We start from the raw sequence: 21,592 nt of genomic DNA on the forward strand, positions 1-21,592 counted from the left end.
AGTTCAGTTCTGATACCTGTCCTTTATTATTTGCAGTGTGGTGGATTAAGATTTTACCCGGACAAAAATAATGAAAAGCTGTAATTTGGCACATAGGTTCCATTCGATACTGGGAATAACCAGAAAAAAGCCCCAATTGGACATTGGAATTCCTTATTTGGGCAGATCCAATATGGCGCACTGATCAGCATGGGTTCAAATTTTGATGTCGCTAAAACCACATTATATGTACATATTCTAAAAGACAGTTTCATGCTGAACAACTTTTATTCAACAAACACGCCATTGGAATGTGGAAATAAGTACTTTCTGGTCAAAAATAGCAGATAGGGGGCAACTGGGCAATAGAATGTATACAGTGGTGGCGCCAGGGCAGGGCTAGGGCGCTACAGTCCCTTCATCGGAAGCATCTATCCCCCTTATCGGAAATTTGACAAAATAACGTACGAAAACTGCATATTATAGTCAATTTAGCCCCCCTGTTGTAGCTCCAGCCCCTCTGTCAGAAGATTTCTGGCGCCACCTCTGAATGTATTTAAGTTTATTTATGAACAACTTATATATTAACAAGATCCAAACATGCGATGATGAAATCCTATCCAACAAGGAGCAGGTTAAGAATCCCGCTAAACATTTTGAAATTTCTGCAATCCGTGTATTATTCAGAGAAAATCTGCGACCAACAAGTGTGTAGAATTCTATCGTTCCGTTGAGAAATTGCCAGATTTCCGCAATCTACGACAAATTTCTCTAAAATTCTGTTTTTCCGCAAACACTGATGACAACTTCATTTGGAGAAAAAAGGCAAGGATCTACCCTGTGCCTTGCAGACAAATATTCTTGCTGGTAATAACTGTGGGTACAAAGGTCTTTTAATGCAGAACATGAAAAAGGTGAACCACGTTGAAGTATACATATTTGGCTCAAAATTTTCCAATTTCCAAGTCCGGGTTTTCCGTTTTTCATAACAATTTTCCGGGTTTTGGGTCCTAGTTACTCTCAAAACACCCTCTTTTTCATGTGCGCACTTCTCAATTGAAAAGTTTGCAATTTTTTGGATTATACGTAATTTGGAAGATATCTCTTTTTCTGGCAAAGAAGGGCATAAAGGGAATACTACTGGCCCAGCATCAAGCTGTAGTTTTGTGCAGCCACTTTGAATTTGCACTGAATCTTGCAGTGTTTTTTTTACGTCTTAGTAGCAAAAATTACTAAGATGGAGGATGTCAATGAAAAAAAGTTGAAAAACTGTCATAATTGAAATCTTCATCTTTGAATTAGTTTATAATGAAAAAATCATGTTGTTTGGACCGTTCGATTGCGAGTTACTTTGTTTGAAATATTTAGATATTTAGATCTTAGAGGGGGGCTGGGGGGACACGTCCCCCAGTTCTGAGTAGAATCGATTTTGTATTTCGTCTAAATTCGATGAGAAAATGTTGGGGGAGGAGTAATATTTTGACACCATACTTTCTGCGATGTAATCCTATGATTTTCAATCTGCCAAAAATTGTCATAGACGTTCCTTTTGGATAAATTGGCGTTCCCTGTTGGTAAAAGGGCGTTTTATGGTGGTTAAAAGGGTGTGGCTTAATTTTGTTTGGTTTGTCCCCCCCAGAGCCAGTTATGGATTTCGAATGCTGATTTTGTGATGTTGTAACTTGAGGTACTTCTGGACAAGAAGATGTTGTTGTGGCCTAAGTAAGAGTGGATGAGAGCTTATCAAGTCCTAAGCTAGTAGCACTCTGAATGAATTCATGGCCCCTGGAATGAGAGGGAACGGCACGCAGCATCATAAAAACAAAGTTGTTGTATCATTTACGATCAGAGATGAACATGAAAATAAAAACCGGCTAGGCGTCAACTGTCTACAATACGATCATAGGCCAAGGTTTAAACGTCTGTACTCTGCAGGGCGTGATTCAATTATAAGATGCTGGCGAACAGATTCTGAGGTTAGAATCACTCTTTTTGCCTTTTAATGTTTTATTGAAAAAGTGTTTCAACATATTTTGTATATAAGTAAGCTTCTTTTGTTATTGGTTTTGCTAGCTCGTTCTTTTTCCTGATGGGTGATTGTGATGTCCTTCTTACTTTTATAAAACTTTTCTATTTTTTAATGTGATGAAAAGGTGAAGGAAAGATCATCAAGGTTATAAAGGATGTAAAAAACATTCTCATTAAAACACTAGCATTTGTTTCTAATCACTATAAACAGAAAATCCTAGGAAGAGCTTCTCGTCCTCTTAAGCAACTCAAGATTACACAATTTAGACACCTCTCTTCTTTCTGTAGAATGATGACAGTTTTCAATAAGATATTGCATATACACAGTCGTTTCATGCATGCAAATTTCATTTTACCAACCATATGGCCAGACTGGAAACTTGCTGGGTGTCTGCAATACATTGCCCTCGCACATATCTGCATGCTTTTGCATATTGGCCATGCAGAAATCCCTAGATAGTAACATTAACCATTATTTACTCTAAGAATAGCTAAGAATGTATGATTCAAGGCACACAGTCTCAAATTTTTAAAGTTAACTAGTCCACACAAGATCTTAAGAAACAAAATTTCCAATCTGTTGTATGGCTTGTTAACTGAAGTTTTCCAATGATAGGGCAATTTAGATTGTGTGAAATTTCAAGTTTCAGCCCGCATTGCTACATTGGCTTAGTAGGCCAGTTTAGACTAATATGTTTTGTTAAAAGCTTTTGTGTTTGTGCATAAAATTGCAATATTGTTATAAACATTGCCTTTATTTTTGGTATGCCTCTTTAATGGGCACAGTCACATGCAAGGCCACATGATAATGTTGTTGTGTTGACGCTAATGGAAAGGGTGAATCCACCACAGCAACTGAAGTGAGATTTGGTAGGATAGAGAATCAAAGCGCATTAAGAAGTTTTTAGTGATTTTGTCAGTGCCAAAGCAGTGATTCCCAAAGCTGTTAAGATTGATTTTATAGTTAAATTTAAACATCATTTTCTGATCAGTCCACAAAAAAGAAGCTGTTTGTACTGAAATGAGAACACTAAAATTGAATGTCACAACAGGCGTTTGGCACAAGAGATTTCTGCATGTGAAAGATCAGGTTCAAGAACAGAAAAAAATACTGAAATCCACAAGTTAACATTTCAGCTTTGCTCTAAGCACCAAGATTTTACATTGGTAATCTTGAATACCCTGTGGAAAGACAAAAAAATGGAGGTAGAAGCTGTGTAGTAGCTTCAGTGCTCTTGATTTTGCAGCATAAACAATTGTGTAGATGAATGGAAATAAAATGAATTTTTTGGGTGAGGCAGAGGATTGCTAGAAGTTGTCTGCTAGGAACTCATTGTTCCTTTCTCTGAGAGGATGTCACATTATTTACCAATGTTTCCTATTCATCTGATTTTGTGCTGGAGAGGCATAGGTATCTCTAAAGATTTTCAACCAGTGGGTTTTTTGTCTTGCCACTTTGTCTTCTCACGATGGAATCAAAATAACATGACGTTTTTTAGTATCTAATTGCCCAGTGATGTGAAACCTTATACATTTTAACCTGGAAATAGGGTTTTGATCCTATTTGCAGGTTACAGTAGGTTGCAGCAGGTTGCAAAACGAAAGTTGAAACACATTACATGCATGTTGACACATGCAGCTTATTTGTCTCATGGGGGTAGTTAGGACTTTGAAATTTGGGGGGGGGGCAAATTTTGTTTATCAACACATCAAAATGACTGCATTAAAAATTACATACAAGGGTAATGCATAAAAATGCACCAACCAATGCAGTCATGAGAGAGAGGATTAAGAGGCAACACATGCACATTTTCAAACTCAATACAATCTGGGAAATGTTTTCATTTGGGGACACTCTGAAATATTTGGGAGTTGAGGCTCCCCTTCCTGGCCCCCTCCTGCTAACCCCTTGATTTATTTCATCTGTTTTTGCAACACGTTGCTTGAAGCTGTATATGGAAAGTTTAGTGGGTTTACCATGCTTTAGAGATTGGAGTCATGTCTGGCACAAACCTTCTGCTCTTTCCATTTTAACTATAGAAGTTTGTGACAATTTTGTATGTTAATTACTGGAAAGTGTTTCTCTTGATAAAAGTGTTTGGCTTATTATATATTGTAGCCTCTAGCCTCTAAAGGTAGTTTTTTAGGACACAAAGAAGCTAGATGCTTATTATAAAGTGCCCTGGTCTTTCTTCTCATTGTGACCAGACCTGGTCTCTCTCAAAATGAAGGTGTGTTTATAGCAAAGACTCAAAATTCAGACATTAGGGCCATAACCAATATAAAAATTTGCTTAAATGTGGCTTGCTTTATTCTACCACTATAACAGACTTATTTCCCATGTATTGTAATTAGAACATTGATCTACACCTATGTATAACCTGTTGCTTATTATGTATTGAATCTAATTATGAAAAGAAGGAACATGGCTGCTTCTTGAAAAGAGTGAGGACTTGTAAAATTCTCTCTCTTATCTGGAATTGCCCAAATTTGTATATTTGTTCCAAACACTCACAATTTTCTTGCTCACTGATATCACTTTTTGCATTACTTAGAGCCAAGATTATTGTGCCTACAATAATAATCAATTATTTAATGTTTGTGCTACAAAGCTAAATTCAAATTCAAATTCATTTAATATTCAGCAACCATTTTACAATATTCAAAGTCAATAAAGTGTCAATAAAGATAATTAACAATTTAACAATAATTAAAATTTTAACAATAATGTTGCCTAGGATGTTGGGAGGAACTGAAAGGGTTTTCAAGCCCAACCCCCTATGTACAGTTAGGATAATTTTTTTGCTACTACTAAAACTGACTTTCAGCTTTGTCTCTCTTTCTGTAGGTATAAATGAAATAACTAAATATCAAATATGCTTTCTCTTTATTTTGCAGGAACCATTCTGTCTCTCATTTGAACACCACACAGATTGGGTCAACAGTCTCATATTGTGTAGAAATGGGAAAACATGTGGGTTTTCTGCATACAGTCATAAATCTTCAAGTCTAATTTGCTCAAAAGTCTATTGAAAATTTTGAAACAAGGCTATTTAGATTAGCCTAAAATACATTTCAGAATATTTCTAACAATCATTTTCTTGCAAGTGTTTTTAGATTTTTTAGGCTTTCTTTACTACATTCTCATAATTCAATCCTTGAAATGGAATTCATTGCTTTAAAGGGTCTCCTAAATCTTGATTTAGTAATGATAGACATATATATACCTGATAATGCTTCTATCTACTTTTTTGGTTAGAATTTGATCATCTAATTCAAAAAGTAAATTCTTGCATTAAATATCTTTTTCAGTGCTATCAGCATCTTCAGATACAACTGTAAAAGTATGGGATGCTTTTGGAGGGTATTGCATGTCGACTTTGCGCACCCACAAAGACTATGTCAAAGCGCTAGCTTATGCACAGGATAAGGAAATGGTAGCTTCGGGTGGATTTGACAAGCAGATATTTCTATGGGATGTCAATGTTCTCACTGCTCTTACTGCTACCAATAATACTGTTATAAGTAAGTTTATAGCTAAATAATGAATCTATTATTGTCAAGATGTATTTTGTATGTTGATCAGAAATTTGCTTTGACCAAGGGTATAATATGAAGTTTAGAGTGGCTTTAATGGGTTTATTCCATCACAGTTGAAGATTTTTTACACATTTTAATCAAGCAGTTAAAGGATTTAAGCAGGGGCATGGTCAAAGGGGGTTAGGAGAAGTGCATCACCCCCTCCCCAACACTTGTCTGTCAGCACATAGGATTTTTGCTGGGCAAAGTAAAATATTTTTTTCTCACCCTGTAATATAACTGTAACCTATTGAAATTTTTGTAGCAGTTAAACTTTTAAAGTCTGACACTAAAATATGAATTTTGAAATTGAAATGCAAAAAGTGGCATATAATATGTTATGACTGCACCCTTCTTATGACTTCCTATTTATGTTATGACTGCACCCTTCTTGTTGTCTCAAACAGTCATTTGGGTACTGCTCCCCAAAATTTTGTTTGCCTTTTTCCCTGGATTCAAGTCACCCACTGCAAACATGCATTATTTAAACACATCTATTACTGCATTTGATGTTGATTTGCAAAAAATTCCCACTTTCTCATTCATACTAATATATCAAAAAGGTTTATGGCTTCATGTTGGCTAACAACTAGTGAATACCAACATTTCAGATTTTCTACAAAAGTTTTATTTTCATACTGAATTTCAAATTGGTCTGTTAAGTATTAAGTCTTGACAATTTTGATACTGATTTGGGTTCACCAACTGGGGTTATGGTATCAATTGTCCATTAAATGCAAATGGAACCACCAATGAGATATAGCTACAAGTTTTGTTGGTATTTGTGTTTATCGCACCATTGCAATGTTGCAACTAATGCTAGGCCTGTCAACATCTTGACAGCTGTTTATACATCTTCAGCTTTTTAGGAAATTAAGCTTTATTTGTTTTCAATATAAGTTTAAACCCTGTCTGTTGGTTGCAGCTTCATCTCTTGGAGGTCAGAAAGATTCTATCTACAGTCTGGCACTCAACTCTGCCGGAACAGTGCTTGTTTCAGGCTCTACAGAGAAGGTAATATTACTCAAATTATTAGGAAATAGGGCTGAATTTCCAGAGATAGACAAATTTGTCATTAATTTTTTCTCCCTACAATATATTTTGTTGCTTAAATTTGTGCAAAATTTGCTACTGGTTGGTTTCAAAGGGAATTTGCCACATGCCTCCTCAATATCCTTCATACTGTTCATACTGTTGTTGGTAGTCCTTCCATTTTAAAGTATTTTAAATGTGATACTAGTTTTCTGAGGTAATTCTTCATCTGATTTCCCATTAAAGATATAAAGCAAAAATTTTAAAAATTGGTTTAAAAGGAAGTAACGAAAATTCAGGCTTTCATTTTGGAGGGGGGAGGGGGCTGTGGTGGTCTCAGGCCGACGATTTTTGGACAAGATAACATCTTTGATTGGCATTTGACACTTTAAACTTTTGTCAATCACCCAACAAAAGCCCAACTTTTTCGACGAGAACGCTAACTTCGAGGCTCGAGCCCCCACATTGACCCCCATAATTTCCGCCACAGGAAACAGGAACACTTTCAGACGACCCTTACTGGGCCTACAACGATAGGGGTGCCCCCACTTTTTTGCAGAACAATAGAGCTTTTTTCAAAATCTTTTGTTATGGGTGTTAAACTTTTCTTTGCCCCCCCCCCCACTTCCCAACCTGTGTCGGAGCCCATGCCATACTTGTGAAATTTTGCATCTGCTTTTGAAATTCACATTTCGTCCACGTGCAATATATAGTATTTGAATCTCAATTCCAGCGCCGGGATTCAGTAAAAATTAACTTTCCTGTGCACTAGAGCGAAATTAGATTCCGCACAGATTGAAGGTCCATATTGGTCGTAATAGTGTTAAATATAAAGAGAATGGATAATGTTAAATACGGCTTTTATAGTTCTTTGTTGTCATTGGTACCTTTCATTTTGTCACCGAAAATTTTTTGTCATTGAATCAAGAGAATATTGATAATATTTAAGATCACAAGGGTTTCCGTTAGGGACAAATAACTTGATGAAAATCTCGCACACCTTTGGATATCTGATCGATCTTATCGTTTTTATTAGAAAATAGCACATTTGATCATGTGCCAGCACGATTTTTTAGTTAAAATTACGCGGCACAGTTAAAATACCCTTATTATTTTATTCAGGCAAGTTGAATTTTACTGAGAGTAATGTCAAAATAGCACTTGAATATATCAGCAGGGGTGTAGTGCTAGGGGGGCTTAGAGGTGCTTAGCCTCCTTGTTAATGCCGAAAAGTAGCCAATTCCTACTTTTGCTATTGCTTTTTCGCAGCGTTTTGTGCAAGAGCCCCCCCCCCCCCTCCCCCATCTTGTTATTTTGATAGCACTACACCCCTGGATATGTGCCGAAGAAAATTTTTAGAAACATTAAATTTTATACATATGTTCTATAAGGTACAATAGTTTGGTCTGCCTTAAGGAAGTTTCTTTCAACTTGTCCCTTCCACGTGTAATCCTTTGCTATCCTTAAATTTCAATGTGAGTCGAAATACTTAGATTCTTCGCTCTTCAATAACAGATTTTAAGAGTCTGGGATCCAAGATCGTGTTCTAAGGAGATGAAATTGAAGGGACACGCAGACAATGTCAAAGCCGTACTTCTGAATAGCGATGGGACTGAGGTTTGTATTTGTTGCTCCAAGGTGTCATATGCTATCACAGAAAGGGCAAAATTGAGAAACTCTGTTCAAGCTGCGAAACAAACAGAATGAGTCTTCACTGAAGAAACAGAAATCAACTATGCCATTAAGGAATTATAAACTGGATAGCCAGACTACTACAGATATTGAAAATAAACATTGGTATTCGCGAGTTTCAAGTTGTACCAGGTGTTCACCCGTGTGATATTGAGTTTGACACACCTGATGTAGTTCATAATATTATTCAGCTTGATACAAGAAGTTTTTTTGCGCTGATAAAATGCTGTTGCTTACATATTGCTTTTCTGTGATATCACTGTATATCACTAGTTTGTGATTATAGTTGAACCCGGCAAGTGGGACATTGAGGGAGTGGGGGAATGGGGGTAAGGAAATTATCTGACTTAATGCAATTCCTACTTTTCGGAAATAGGACTTAACGGAATCCAAAACTATCTGTTATCAAATCCTTTGGCGACCAAGTTATCCTTTTTTACAGATAAGTAGAGCCCGAAATATCAACTTGAGAGAATGCCAGCGATCATGAAATGAGATTAAATAATTACCATCCGAATCTATGGATTGAAATTTCTTCTAATCCTTCGTAAGATTTCACCGCCAAATTGCTGGGTTTTGATTTGAAACGAAAACCATATTATTGCCACTGAAACAGCAATATTTTTAGTGTCTTTCAGGCAGCTCTGACGGCACCATCAAGTTATGGTCTCTGGGCCAGCAACGATGTGTAGCTACGTACAAGATTCATGATGAAGGAGTCTGGACCCTTGCATCTGATGAGCATTTATCATTCTTCTATTCAAGTGGCAAAGACAGAAAGGTTTTCTTCACAGATTTGACTACAGAATATGAAAAAACGTATTTTTTGTTTCAAGAAAAGGCGCCTGTTTTATCTGTAAGTTACGCTTCTTAATTCTTTGTCCTTTTATTTCCTCACCTTCTTTCATTTTATCAGGTCAATCCTGCTGCTCCCAAAGATTATTCGTGTCCCTCATGTCCCTCATTGTCCCCTTGGCCCTCATGTTCCCCATACTCCTCTGGCCCCCATGGTCCTCTTAAAACTAACTAGAAGTACGAGCATCGAGTAATTAGATTAACTCGAGGAAAGGACCGCGAATAAGGATGAGGGTTTTGCTCAAGAATGACTTGGACACGGAGAAGTCATCTATGAATATCATGTCTGGTTCTACCATAAGAGAGCCAAAGCATCAAGGTTCGAAGACTGCTTCAAGCCTGAGCTTATGACCTATTCAGTAGCTATGACCTAACTTCAATGCCTTTTTAATTCACCCATTTGCTTAGTGATGGAAATTATCAAGGCTTGGCGGGGTGCCCGAATTTTATATAGTTTGGAAAATCTATCACGTAGAAGATTAACGGTTGCTAAGCCAGGTCCCTCCCATTCCACTGATGGTAAATGCTGGACAAAAACTTTAATACCGGTTCATGGCATCCGGATCATCAGGAACACAGCCGTGGAGTTATCGCTGTTTCCGGTAAATATTGTAGAATTAAAATCAAATCAAGACGTTTGGTTGGGAAATGAAACTACATCAGTAATAAGTTTGTCCAAGAATCACTACGCCAGTAATCACAGTTTCTCGTTAAAGGCACGCAAAAATTTTGCAGATTAAACGCAAACGCTATGTGTCTATAAAAAGTAAAATTTTCTTTGATATCATTTTTTACTCTGTTATTTCAGATTCAACCTGCATATGACCCAAAGTGTCTGTGGGTATCAACTACCGAATCAGATCTAAACTGTTGGGTGAGTTTCAACTAACCAGTTTCTCATGAATCCATTTGTTAAAATTCAGCAACGCTTTTCCTCGCAGTGCACTCCACAGTAAGACATATTTGCCCAACTTTAGGTATGCACTAGGCTCAAAGACCAGACGGAGAATGGGGGTAAGGTCCTCTTTTGGGAAAGTTACTTCACTTTGGTGGGATCGGGTAAATTCGGAGTGCTTTTTCTGAAAAATTATGTTGTACGGGATAATATTTTGATTGAAAACGAGACTTCAACATGAAATATAGGCTGAAGGTCTCCAACCTGCCCGTACAACATCGATTTTCAAAATCAGCGCCCCTAAATTACCCAAACCCATCCAGTTGGCCCCTGAAAAGGACTCTACCCCCATTTCCGCCTTGTCTACACACCACAGAAACATAAACATCCTCAAATTTTTGTTTCTCATTGGGAGGGGGGGGGGGGGGTGCCATCATATTTAACTCGAAAAGATATCCTTGAGTAGATTCTGATTATATGTGGAATATGTGCAATATGTGGTTGCGGTTATTCGAATTGCTGGATGGCCAGAAACCTTCTATTAGAAGAGGGCGTTCTCGGTATTTCTTAATTTATTTGCTGTTCATTAACCACCATCGAAGTCTTTAATTTCCAGTAACTTGACCTTAGCTCAGCAACTAGCGTTGAATGCGTCTAAGCGTCAGTTAACTTTCAAGATAGCCAATATGATGTATTTACCCCCTAAATCAGGTAAATCCCAGTACCAAAAATCATCCAAGTTCTCAATTTTCAAGGGGTACTGCAGAAAACTCCATGAATGGTTTGTCTTCAGGGCTCGGTTTGATTAATATTTTGCTTAGAGGAATCACGTAAAGCTTGTGAGAATTTCGTCTCGGCGACCATATGGTATTCTTTAATAATAATTTGAACGCTGAGAGCAAAGATAGAACTATTGGTTCAGTTTGCGAATCAAAGACAGAGTCGCAGTTCGACCTGCGTCAGCTGCAGCCGCAAGGCAATGATTTTCTATTAGACAGGGATATTCTGGATAATAAGTTATTATGCATTGACGTAGTGACTGGGTTAGGCCTCGAAGCAATGATTTTTTAATGAAGAGCAGCGAAATATTCGACAGTAGATGCTCCGAACCAACTCCAACCTGGCCTAAGAACGTCAAACAGCTTGTGGATTTTCCAGTGCCTTAACCCGGTTTTGCGTCATTAGTATTACTTTAAGAATCGAGCCGGTTTTTACCTTTCTAAGCAAATGGCAGGCCATGGATATTTTAATTCAGTTTTCTGTTTAAAAATGCAGATGTTATTTACGTTCATGTAGATATCCTTTTAGGAAATCATCGTTGATCCGTATGAGCGTCTCTTAAGGACTGGGTGTTTCCTTAAGTGCTCTGCGATACCCAACATGGGCTTGGCAAAATCGTCCGTCTCAACCAGTAGTTCATAGAATCTTTCGTATTTCGCTACATGGCAATTATTTTGAGATGGTCTCAATAATACAAATGAAGGGGGCAAGCGTGAGCTGTATCCACCAGCAAGTTTTTTCTGTTGGCATTTTCATACTATAATTTTTTTTCGGCATTAAGGAATTAGTGGCTTACTGACATCTGAGTTCGGGAAATTCGGGGATATTTTTTTCTTGAAATTTCAGTATGTTTTTCGTTGACGCTATTATTAAAGAAGATCATTTTAAAATCGAACTATTTCATTCATGGTCTTATTGATGATATGTTCACTTTCGGTCTGAAAAATTCATTCATTCAGATATTTTAGCTTTTTCTTTTTAGATTCAAATAATTACTCCGTTTAAATAATATATTAACCTCGTTTAATATCATAAGTCTTAATATTGAATTCCCCTACTTAAAAATTCCTTAGATTTAATTTTATGGACAGGATAACAAGCCAATTGTAAGAAGCTTCTCTCCTTTATGTAGGAGTACCCGTTGTCTAAAGTTTGTTTGTAAAAATCAGTCAGTTTAGATTATGGTTTCGTTGTTGATTTGATCCCTGTCGTACCCTTTAACCAACAATCACCCATTTCTACTTGTTGCCTGTCGGGTTTTTCTTCTTTTTGCGCTCTTTGTTCCGTTGTTTGCAAAGAGCAGCTTCAAGAATACTAGTTCACGTCACATGTGGTGTATGTTTACGTAAATAGCTCTTTAAACCCAAGCATTTTTGCCTAATGATCAACATGTGACGCCTCTGTGCCTAACAATCAACGTCAACATCGAATTTCGTTAAGGCTGGAATTCTAATTTATCCATTCCCTGGGCTGTTTTCGATAGCCAAAACAGCTAGACGTATTTCGGCGAAATGAGCAAAATAGCAAGACACTTGAAAATCAACATTATATTTATAATTTGACTGGCATTTATTTCTTTCGCTTTCATTCAAAGATGTTTTTACCGTGTAGTAGAGGAAGCTGAATGATTTTGTTTCTAAATGCCGGTCCCTAGATCAAATTTCCGTTATGATCAAATTTCCAGAGTTTTGCCACTTAAATTATATTATGTTATGTAATGTTATTATTAGACTTTCTTCGTTTTAATTGTTTTTTTCTTTTGGTAAAGGTTTTAACTTTTTGGCTATCATATTTTCATTTAACATTGATCATAACGAATAAATTTTAAGCATTGAAGAAGTTATTATTACAACTTTTCTAATTAATACCTTGAAGGTTTTTCAAAGTTGAAACGACACGTGCTATCTAATGCCCCCGGTTCTAACATTCCTGGTGCAGGTTCTTTGTTGTCATATTGCTGAGGCTCCTAGGGTATTGAAAATGGAGCAGTCTCCTATCCGTTCATTAAAAACGCCTGGTATCCTTTGCTAAAGCCTGCCACTGTTGTCCAGGGCACTCGTTGCGAGCCAAATATATTCAGAATCTAGGGATATTTCTCTTGAAAAAGGATGGCGATACAAAAAACAAAGGCAACTTTTACGGCTAGGATACAGCAACTCGAGGGGGCAAATCACTCTAAGAAAATCTCGTACACCTTTTGTGAAAATCCTATTGTTTTATCCGAATATCCCTAGAAATCCTTTTATTTAAGGCAAAATCTCATACGCTATTTGCAAGAGTGAATCGCCCCTCGCAGCAACTCGCAGGGAGTGGTTTATAGAAATTGGCCGAAATCACATTAAAAACTTACCTTACTGATGTAAATTATGAGTCAAAAACATTATTAAAGTTTGCAGGACAAATTTGGAGTAATCATTTTGTTGTAAAGTGTCTGATTCTAATTCCATCTAAATTCACGAGAGAACCGTCATATCTTCGCCACGATTGAATGAAGCATCATTTCCTTAACCTAGACCAAATTAACATGCACTTTTCGTTTTGATAATGGAAATTGTGCAGCAATATAGCAATTGTCAATTCCATGTTCGGTAAATACGCTCAGAAAATACAATTTATCGAGCTTGTCGGTGCACCGGATAATCATCCGCCATTATCCCGATGTTCAAGTCAGGCCAAAAACGTGCAAGTCAGGCCAAAAACGCACAATGCCACCTGTATTTGGTTTGTTTACAAAACCGTGACACAACCCCTTTAAAAACGGAAAGGACCTGAGCAATATGGCAATTTGCTACTCCTAATAGTTAAAGTGCCTGTGACATGATTTTCGTACTTTTGGGTTTATATATCTATTCTTATGTAAAAAGACCTGTTATTTTTATTTCCGAGGTTAGGTTTTACGTTTCGTGAGAAGTGAAGGAGTTATTGGCGATCTTCTACGCCAAAATTCGCCATCTTGGTTTTCAGAATGAGTAGACAGTGACGTCACAGGAGGGACCTGATCGCCTCCTCCTTCCAGTTTTTGTATCGTAGTCAATGAGGGAAATCTAACAGGTCCAAGATGAGCGATATTTCCAGAGAAAGTAGTAGCAGCGAGGATGTGATTTTTTAAGGTAGCGCTTACATTGTTATAATAGCGAGTTTCTCCCATGACGTCACAAGAGAACGGCGAATGATGATAAAGCGACTTGGCTAGGCCGCACTATTTTTCTTAATTTCAATATCAAAACGCTTTTATTTAAAAAACAGTTCAGATCTACTATAAGAGCAGTGCAACGCTTCAATTAAGAGAATAAAAAAATAATGTCACAGGCACTTTAATGTAATCACATTCTTCCTGTATTGCCTGGCTATATCGCGTATTTAACCCATGGGTCTTAATTGTTTTTCGATTACTACGATTTGTATGATACTGTAATCGATAATATATAATCGATAATACAGTTTAGAGAGTCCTGCGAACTTTTAATAAGATTATTGTTTTTTAGCCTATTGAGATACCAGCAGATTCTCCTGAAAACGAAGATCTGGAGGACAACACACCACTCATTGATACACCGTTGAAAAAAATTCCAGGTTTATTAGCTTTTATTTTTGATATATTAAATGGGAAATTAATACCACATAAGTATAAAACTACTTACATAACAATGAAATTAATTGTTAATACAATACGATACAATACAATACGATGCAATGTAATAGATTGCAATACATTACACTACGTTGTAATACATCATATTACAACACAATACATTACGATACAATACAATACAATGCAATACAATACAATACAATACAATACAATACGATACAATACAATACAATACAATACAATACAATACAAGGTGAAAAAAAGATACAGGACAAAATAAATTTTGTGAAAGGAATTAAGGAGGAGATCGCTTAGTAGGTAGACTAATCTCAATAGGAGTGACCCCCACCCCCAACTTTTCGAGGATTATAATTGAGCGATATTGATGGATTTGAATACTTCAAAATGATTTGCTATTTTTAGCGTTCTTTTGTGTTATGCCACTAATCCAACACTGTTATTTACTGTTAATGTCCTTAAGATATATTGGACAGAAAAGAACCTCGAGTACCATATCTCATTTGGAGATCTTGTCTTGAATTGACCCAGCTCTCTTTGCTAGGTCATTGTGTAAGATCACTCTATTAGAATTATGAATGTTATATGAAGCATTCTGGTAAGTGCTACAACAGAGACCACCAGCTAAGCATGTTACCATAATCTATTCTATTAATATTTCAACGCTTAAAGATAAGACCCACTTGTGCTAAATCGACTTGCTTCTTTGGTTTTCCGTATTATCCGCATGACGCAAGCAAGCAAATATTAAAAGTCTTCTGGTCCTGCTAGTCGACCAACAAATTGTTCGTAATAAGAGTATTCATTCAACGCGTATTCCATAAAAGAATATGCCAAATTAGCAAACGTTTCTTGTAGTTGCACATTGTCATTTATTGCACAAATGAAATTTTAGTTCTGTTTATGATGTAAATATGCTTTGCAAGTCAGACCCATTTGCTCATGCATGCGGGATGGCTTGGGGCCGATTTAGACGCATCCAGCTGTATCATATACATACATATGAATTTAGCTTTTACTTTTTGAACTTATCTTGCAATGTTGCAAATGTTTACTCTATCTTACAACGTTGTTGGCAAAAGAGCATAGCTTTTGTTATTCGACTATTGATAGCAAATACGACTTTATTGTGTTTCGTATTTGTTTCGACTCCCTTTTCCAAACCGCTGATTCTAATCCGAGGACATTTTCAGGGCAACTTTCTAAGTAAGAAATTATCCAACTGACCTAGCTATAAACTCTGTCACCCTTCAATCTTCAAGATAATTTTTTATCTTGGTATTGAATAAATATAAGACATTACTCTGTCGATAAATTTATTTCTTTCCTGCTATTCGTGTCCAGTTCCCTTTCACGGCCTTGGTTTTTTCTTTTTTTCGCAAGTTCCTTGATAGGGCCTATGAATATGTGAACCAACTCACTCAGTGATTATCAACTTCTCTTCATTGTAAGCTCTATATTGTGCTGTTGGCCTAAGCCCTGCTCGGCGTTTCTTGATTCTACCTAGGTATTCTCAATTCTAAATCCTTAATTAAATTCTCAATAGGTATTTTCAAATCTTCATTACTTCACGACGGCTCCTTCTTCTCGATTTCTTGGAACTTTCTTCTCGAGATTCTACTCGATTCTACATGATTCCATTTGATACTAATCGATTCATTTTCATTCCTTTGCGTTCTTTGTTTCTTTCCATTCCAAAACTTTATTTTTAAACAATCTTTACTACAGTGGATTCATGTCAGTTTCTTTAAATTTGTTCGTTGCATTGAATAGACCAGCACCTCAATTTTTTGGCTGTTAAATCTTGCCCACTGTTAAATGCACTGTGTCCCGTCAGCCAACGATTAATAGGCTTTAATGATTAGCCGATTGGCTCCGTAACAATAGGTCTATTGTATAATCTAACCAATGGGAATTTAACTGATCAGCGAAATGCGTCGTGACATGGTGCCTTTAAAAGTTGTCATGAGCTAAGATTTGCATGATATATCTTATGTAATGTCACGTTGTGTCCAATAGGTAGTTCTGGTATAAAGCGAATTCATATACTGAACAACAAGAGGCACGTGCTGACAAAGGATTCATGTGGCGACGTTAGCCTTTGGGACATCTTAAAGGTTCGTTTGTGAATGTATCAGGCTTTTTTAGCACACTAACTAAATGGGCAATCGCTCCTGCAACCCTAGTGACACCTATTGTTTAGAACAATAGACTATTGTCCTCCCCTGTATATAAAATTGCTGGGCTTGACCTTCAGCTAATTTCCTTCACATAGAAAAGGCTATAACGTACCGTGCAATAAATTTAAGTAAACCAGGAAAAATACATTATCAACTGGTAAAGGCTATTGTCTGTTTTCTTCAGTATTGAAGTTAATGTTATATGCTAGTATTACCTTAATGGTCAACTTTTCAATGCAGGGCATTTTGAGAACCAGTTTAACAACTGAGCGGCATACAGCATCGTTTCATTTCGTTTTTAGGCCAAAAGGATAGAGTCACTTGGACATGCCAACTTTGAGGAAGAAATAGAGAAAAGGAAAGAGCCTATTTATGTTCCCAACTGGTTCTCTGTAGATGCAAAAACCGGGGTATCAAGTTTATTACTTTTTGTTTCATTATTTACTTTTTTGTAAATTGGCATGCTTGGTCATAAGTTGCTTCTTAATCTTAATAGTTAATATAGAATAAATGGTAGCTCGAAATGTAATTGTTTTGATCCCTAAGTTCGTATGAACACCCAAGCTATACAAATTTTCTCAATATTTGACGATCACATGCCCTATTGTAAGGCGAGAGAGTCTAAAGCCTTTGAAAGCAGGGTTTAGTTTTACCAACAAACTCATGAATGAAAATTTCAACGTCATGCTCGTTATGAATTCAAGTTCGTTATTGATGTATCAGAACTCCTCTTAGCTCTTCGTTGTTCTTCTCGTTATTTTCAAACTCGGTACATTTTTCCTGAATTTCCTAAGGTAATCTGTTGAATCTCCAGGCTAGCCTTGAAAAATTGTTTTGGCTTGATACATTTTGACAGCTTTTCTTGGCGCGCTCTATGCAAAGCATAGTCTTATTCCCTTGGAACTTGATATCACGTAAACTTTTTCAGAAATTAAGGACTTCCTTTTAAAAAATTGAGGTAACAAGGCTGTTTCCTGTTTCCTTAAGGTTTCTTGTAGATGCTCAATTTGACTATGGATAAAAGCGACCCTCTTTTTGTAGATGCTGAATGTGACTTTGGATGAAAGCGACTGTTTCTCTTCATGGATGGTTCTTGATGATGTGCCAGACTTGAGGCTCCAAGATCGGAGTCGAGGTTTGTATGACGTCATATGTCAACTTCATTTTACCTAATCGATTTACTCTTTTGTTATATATTAAACGTAAGAATAAAATAAAGGTCGCTTAAAGCTATTATAATGACTCAAGGTCAAAAATATGGGTTTAGATATTATATCTGGCATAATCATCATACTTTGTACTGCTACCGCATTTCAATCGTTGAAATGTTTACTTTGGATTGATTCAGAAGTTCAATACAGGTTTACATGAATTATGTTCTAGATTCTAAACCGGCCAGCCCCCGTAATGATCTTTTCTATAAAACGAAATTATTGAACAGAAAACATAAGTCAGTATTTACTTGTGACGTCTTTCTAAGGGCAGTCTACCTAGTTACTGACCAACTATAATCAGGATTAAGATATCGAAAAAAAACAACAAGGCCAGAAGCTCCCGCAACTCAACACTCCCAAGCCAGACCCATGGAGGGTACGAGAAATAAGCCACCAGAAAACCATAGTTCAACTTAGCATGTCTTGCCTTTTAAACCCTGAAGCGTGATCTCCTGCTTAGGTAAAACCTGCAAACCAAATATTTTCGCCAACTTCGAGCGTAGTAACTGTGATTATGAGAAATAATCACATTTTTTAGCGGAATTTTGGTTTTCATTTAGTCAAAAAATACTAAGCAACACTATGTTGAGATTACTGGTTTTAATCATAACTGTTTTGCGGTAGTTGACTAACAGCGATGATTTCTAATCAGCAAAGTCTGGTTCTCCAGAGAAGCCTTTTTTAATCTAAAGACATTGAAAATTATTGCCCGTATGATAAACAGCTGGCCTTTTGCAAATGTGCATGGTTTCCAGTCATTAGATAAGAATAGAACCTTGGCTGTGATGACTTATTTCTAAACATAATATCGTTTTATTGTAGGAGATTCTGGTGACCTTAGATTTGGTTAGTTGCTTTATTTGTCATATTTCTGTTTTATCATATCGTCCACTATCATCATCAGTTCTCATAGCCCCCCCCCCCCCTCCCCTTATATTTTTGCGTGATTCGTTATTGGCCATATTTTCGTGCGTGAAATCGTGAAATCTCGAATTTTTATGCGTGATTTCGTGAATTAAGATTCCTACGTGAGGCGTGGAACGTGAGTTTTCCTTGCGTTATGTCGTCAAAAGCCTTTAACTATTTTTAAAAAGATATTTTAAAAATTGCCTCAATTTGGTGCGTAATAAACCAATAATAGTTCAATCTTAAATTATTCTTTTTGAGGTTGAAGATAGTGTTGTAGTCTTCAAACAGGGCTCTGATGAACAATAGCTGATATTACATTTTTTCTTTGTGTGAGCGTGAAAGTTAAATGTTGCAGTGCGTTAATTCGTGAAAAGTCAAAAAATTGTGCGTGAATGCGTGAATCACAACCAATATAGGGGGGGGGGGGGGGGTGGGCTCCAGTCATGAGCATTATGTTGCCTATCAAAATCATAATTATCGATCAACTTCAATTGGCAATTGACCTTGATTAGCCAACCTTAACGTGCTTGCGTTTTTATTGGCCTATTTAAATCCACAACTGGGTGTATATATTTCCAAGCGTAGAGTTTTCGATCTATGTTCTGACGCATTATGCTCTGAAACCTTTAGTGTCAGACGAAAATTTTTAGTACTGTGTTTCAAAATGTTTACTTTTTTCAAAGCTATTTTTAAGTTCTGTACAACAAAAAGATTGGTTTCGATCATCGTTTATTATCACTTATAATTAGCATAATCCGATGTTCTCCTTCCTGTCTTGCTGGGAGCTTCAAAATAATGAGATTTTTTGTGACATCTGTAATTTCCTACAATTATGAATCAGCTCTCTTTTTGCGGTCATGTTTTTACGGGTGTGTGAAATGCGTTTTCGACCTTCCATTTTTAAAAACTTTGTTGCTGCCAAAATGGCAGGCTATATTAAACGTTCTTTCGTTATTTCGATAAAAGCGTGAAAGCAAAACTCCTAACAGAGACCTGGAGGAGCGCATGTCCTATTTGATAAGCAGGTTCCAGGATAGCCTGCGTGCAGACTCTACGGAGGAGAAGAAATCCAGAGAATAAGGAATCTACTTTCCTCATCATCTGGATTTCTTCTCCTCCGTAGAGTCTGCACGCAGGCTAGTTCCAGGACTGTTCCCTTTCGTGGAATGTTTTTTCAGTCACAAAAGGCCCAAGCGCGTCGGTAACTGGGGACTGTAGAATAGATTGCTCTCACTTCTTTCAAATCGATGGCAATCTCTTTCCTACAAGAATGCAAACATGAATTGACCCCCTAGAAGCTATTTCATTGTGATTTCTTTTGTTGCTTTGCTTGACTTTGGTGTCATGTTCTGTAAAAGGGAATCGTTTGTTAAAGAGAAGTTTAGAATAGTGGATACAATGGTAGCAGTTGAATATTGACAGTAAAATGTCTGCATTGACAGTATTCGCAATTTTTGTGTGCCCTTCTGTACGCTGTTTATTCCTGAAGCTTATCTGGCCAAATCTTGTCTTTAATTTCTTATCATATCTTTAGGTAGTCAATTATGGCCTATTGATTTCTTATTATATCTTTACATAGTCAATTATGGCCTACTGCTCCTTCAAGCATTGTTGGAACATTGGCCAGAAACTCAACCGGCCACTGCTGAAATGGACGCTATAGCAGACAGAAGTAGTCAAGAATCCCCCGGTAAATCAGTTAATTCCTCATCTTGACTGAGTAAGCCTCGAATTTATCCATGAACAATGCCATGGCAACTCAGTTACCTCATTTATATATGATTAGGGGCTAGTACTGTGTAACTTGGTAACCGAACTGTGTCGCATGTGTAAAGCCAGAAATTTCATGTTAACCCACCTGCCTCGTTTCAAAATGATAGAAATATCTCATTATAAAAACTGTCTTGTCGCTGTTAAGTTCGGGAAACCCCCAAAATGCAAATTGTCTGTTTACATTTATAACGTAGTTGAACCAAATTAACACGGGGAGTGAATGAATTTTTCTTCTCCTATTGTTGGCACTTAGCTCTATCCTGGATTTCTTCTTCTTGGAAATTTCACGCCTTTTTTAAACTTTTTGCTACTTTTGCTAGTTTTTGTTTCTTAATGTTGTCTTATCATTTCCATATCTTTCGTAGTCACTGGCTCTGACATCCGGGTTCAAGTAGAAAATGTGAGTTTTTTGTTAGTTTTTGTTAATTTTTGCTACCATAATCAATAATTGTGGTTACATAATAATGTGTTTCCTGTAGAGTGAAAATTTCCTGACGGAAACAACTAGTAAGAATGGAGAATAGACGGAATAACTGCATCATAAACCCATCTTCAGACTGGGTTTCGCAAGCAGTAGCAGGGATGATGATAGATACAGCAATGTTATCATCCACTGGTTGTTTTTCTACATCATCGATGCATGGTGTAGAATCCTGCAATGATTTTTCTAGGGCCTAAAGAAAAGAGATCATTCCGTATTACAGAGGATAAAATCAGCAAATTTTTCACCCATCAGCTTGGATTTGCTTATTTTTATATAACTGTTGGTAACTTTGGGGTAAGAAGAAATTGAATTTGCAGGTGAATATCTCAATTACTTCCAAAAATACTGAAATTTCCCGTTCACATCAAAATTTTCCAAAATTCGCCATTTTGAATTTTGAGCATTTTTGGGTAAGCTAAACTGGGTTCAAAGACAAACTTTTATAAAGAAAGGAATTTGAAGATTCTTTTCAGAAAGAATAGCCTTGGCTTGGCATCATTACCTTTTTGAATTAAATAATTTCGATCATTTTATCTTAATGAGGATTCATATGAGAGAAAATTAAAATTTACTATATCCAAA

General features: G+C 36.7%; 1 protein-coding gene across 1 annotated transcript in view; it reads left to right on the forward strand.

Annotated features, from left to right (window-relative positions):
- The first annotated feature begins 492 nt into the window (after window positions 1-492).
- The window catches only part of LOC135689678 (WD repeat-containing protein 48), a 33,416-nt gene continuing 12,316 nt past the window's right edge, over window positions 493-21,592 (forward strand). Inside the window, exons 1-14 of the mRNA XM_065206991.2 lie at window positions 493-1,955; window positions 4,906-4,981; window positions 5,320-5,532; window positions 6,512-6,600; window positions 8,134-8,235; window positions 8,939-9,166; window positions 9,974-10,039; window positions 14,326-14,413; window positions 16,470-16,567; window positions 16,933-17,040; window positions 17,672-17,765; window positions 18,667-18,690; window positions 20,333-20,443; window positions 20,892-20,926. Coding sequence (XP_065063063.2) covers window positions 1,758-1,955; window positions 4,906-4,981; window positions 5,320-5,532; window positions 6,512-6,600; window positions 8,134-8,235; window positions 8,939-9,166; window positions 9,974-10,039; window positions 14,326-14,413; window positions 16,470-16,567; window positions 16,933-17,040; window positions 17,672-17,765; window positions 18,667-18,690; window positions 20,333-20,443; window positions 20,892-20,926 — 1,530 coding nt within the window. The 5' untranslated portion in view covers window positions 493-1,757. The remainder of the gene's footprint in view (window positions 1,956-4,905; window positions 4,982-5,319; window positions 5,533-6,511; window positions 6,601-8,133; window positions 8,236-8,938; window positions 9,167-9,973; window positions 10,040-14,325; window positions 14,414-16,469; window positions 16,568-16,932; window positions 17,041-17,671; window positions 17,766-18,666; window positions 18,691-20,332; window positions 20,444-20,891; window positions 20,927-21,592) is intronic.

Source organism: Rhopilema esculentum, chromosome 5 (genome assembly GCF_057945365.1).
Source record: "Rhopilema esculentum isolate cy_ngs chromosome 5, ASM5794536v1, whole genome shotgun sequence".
Taxonomy (NCBI): Eukaryota; Metazoa; Cnidaria; class Scyphozoa; order Rhizostomeae; family Rhizostomatidae; genus Rhopilema; species Rhopilema esculentum.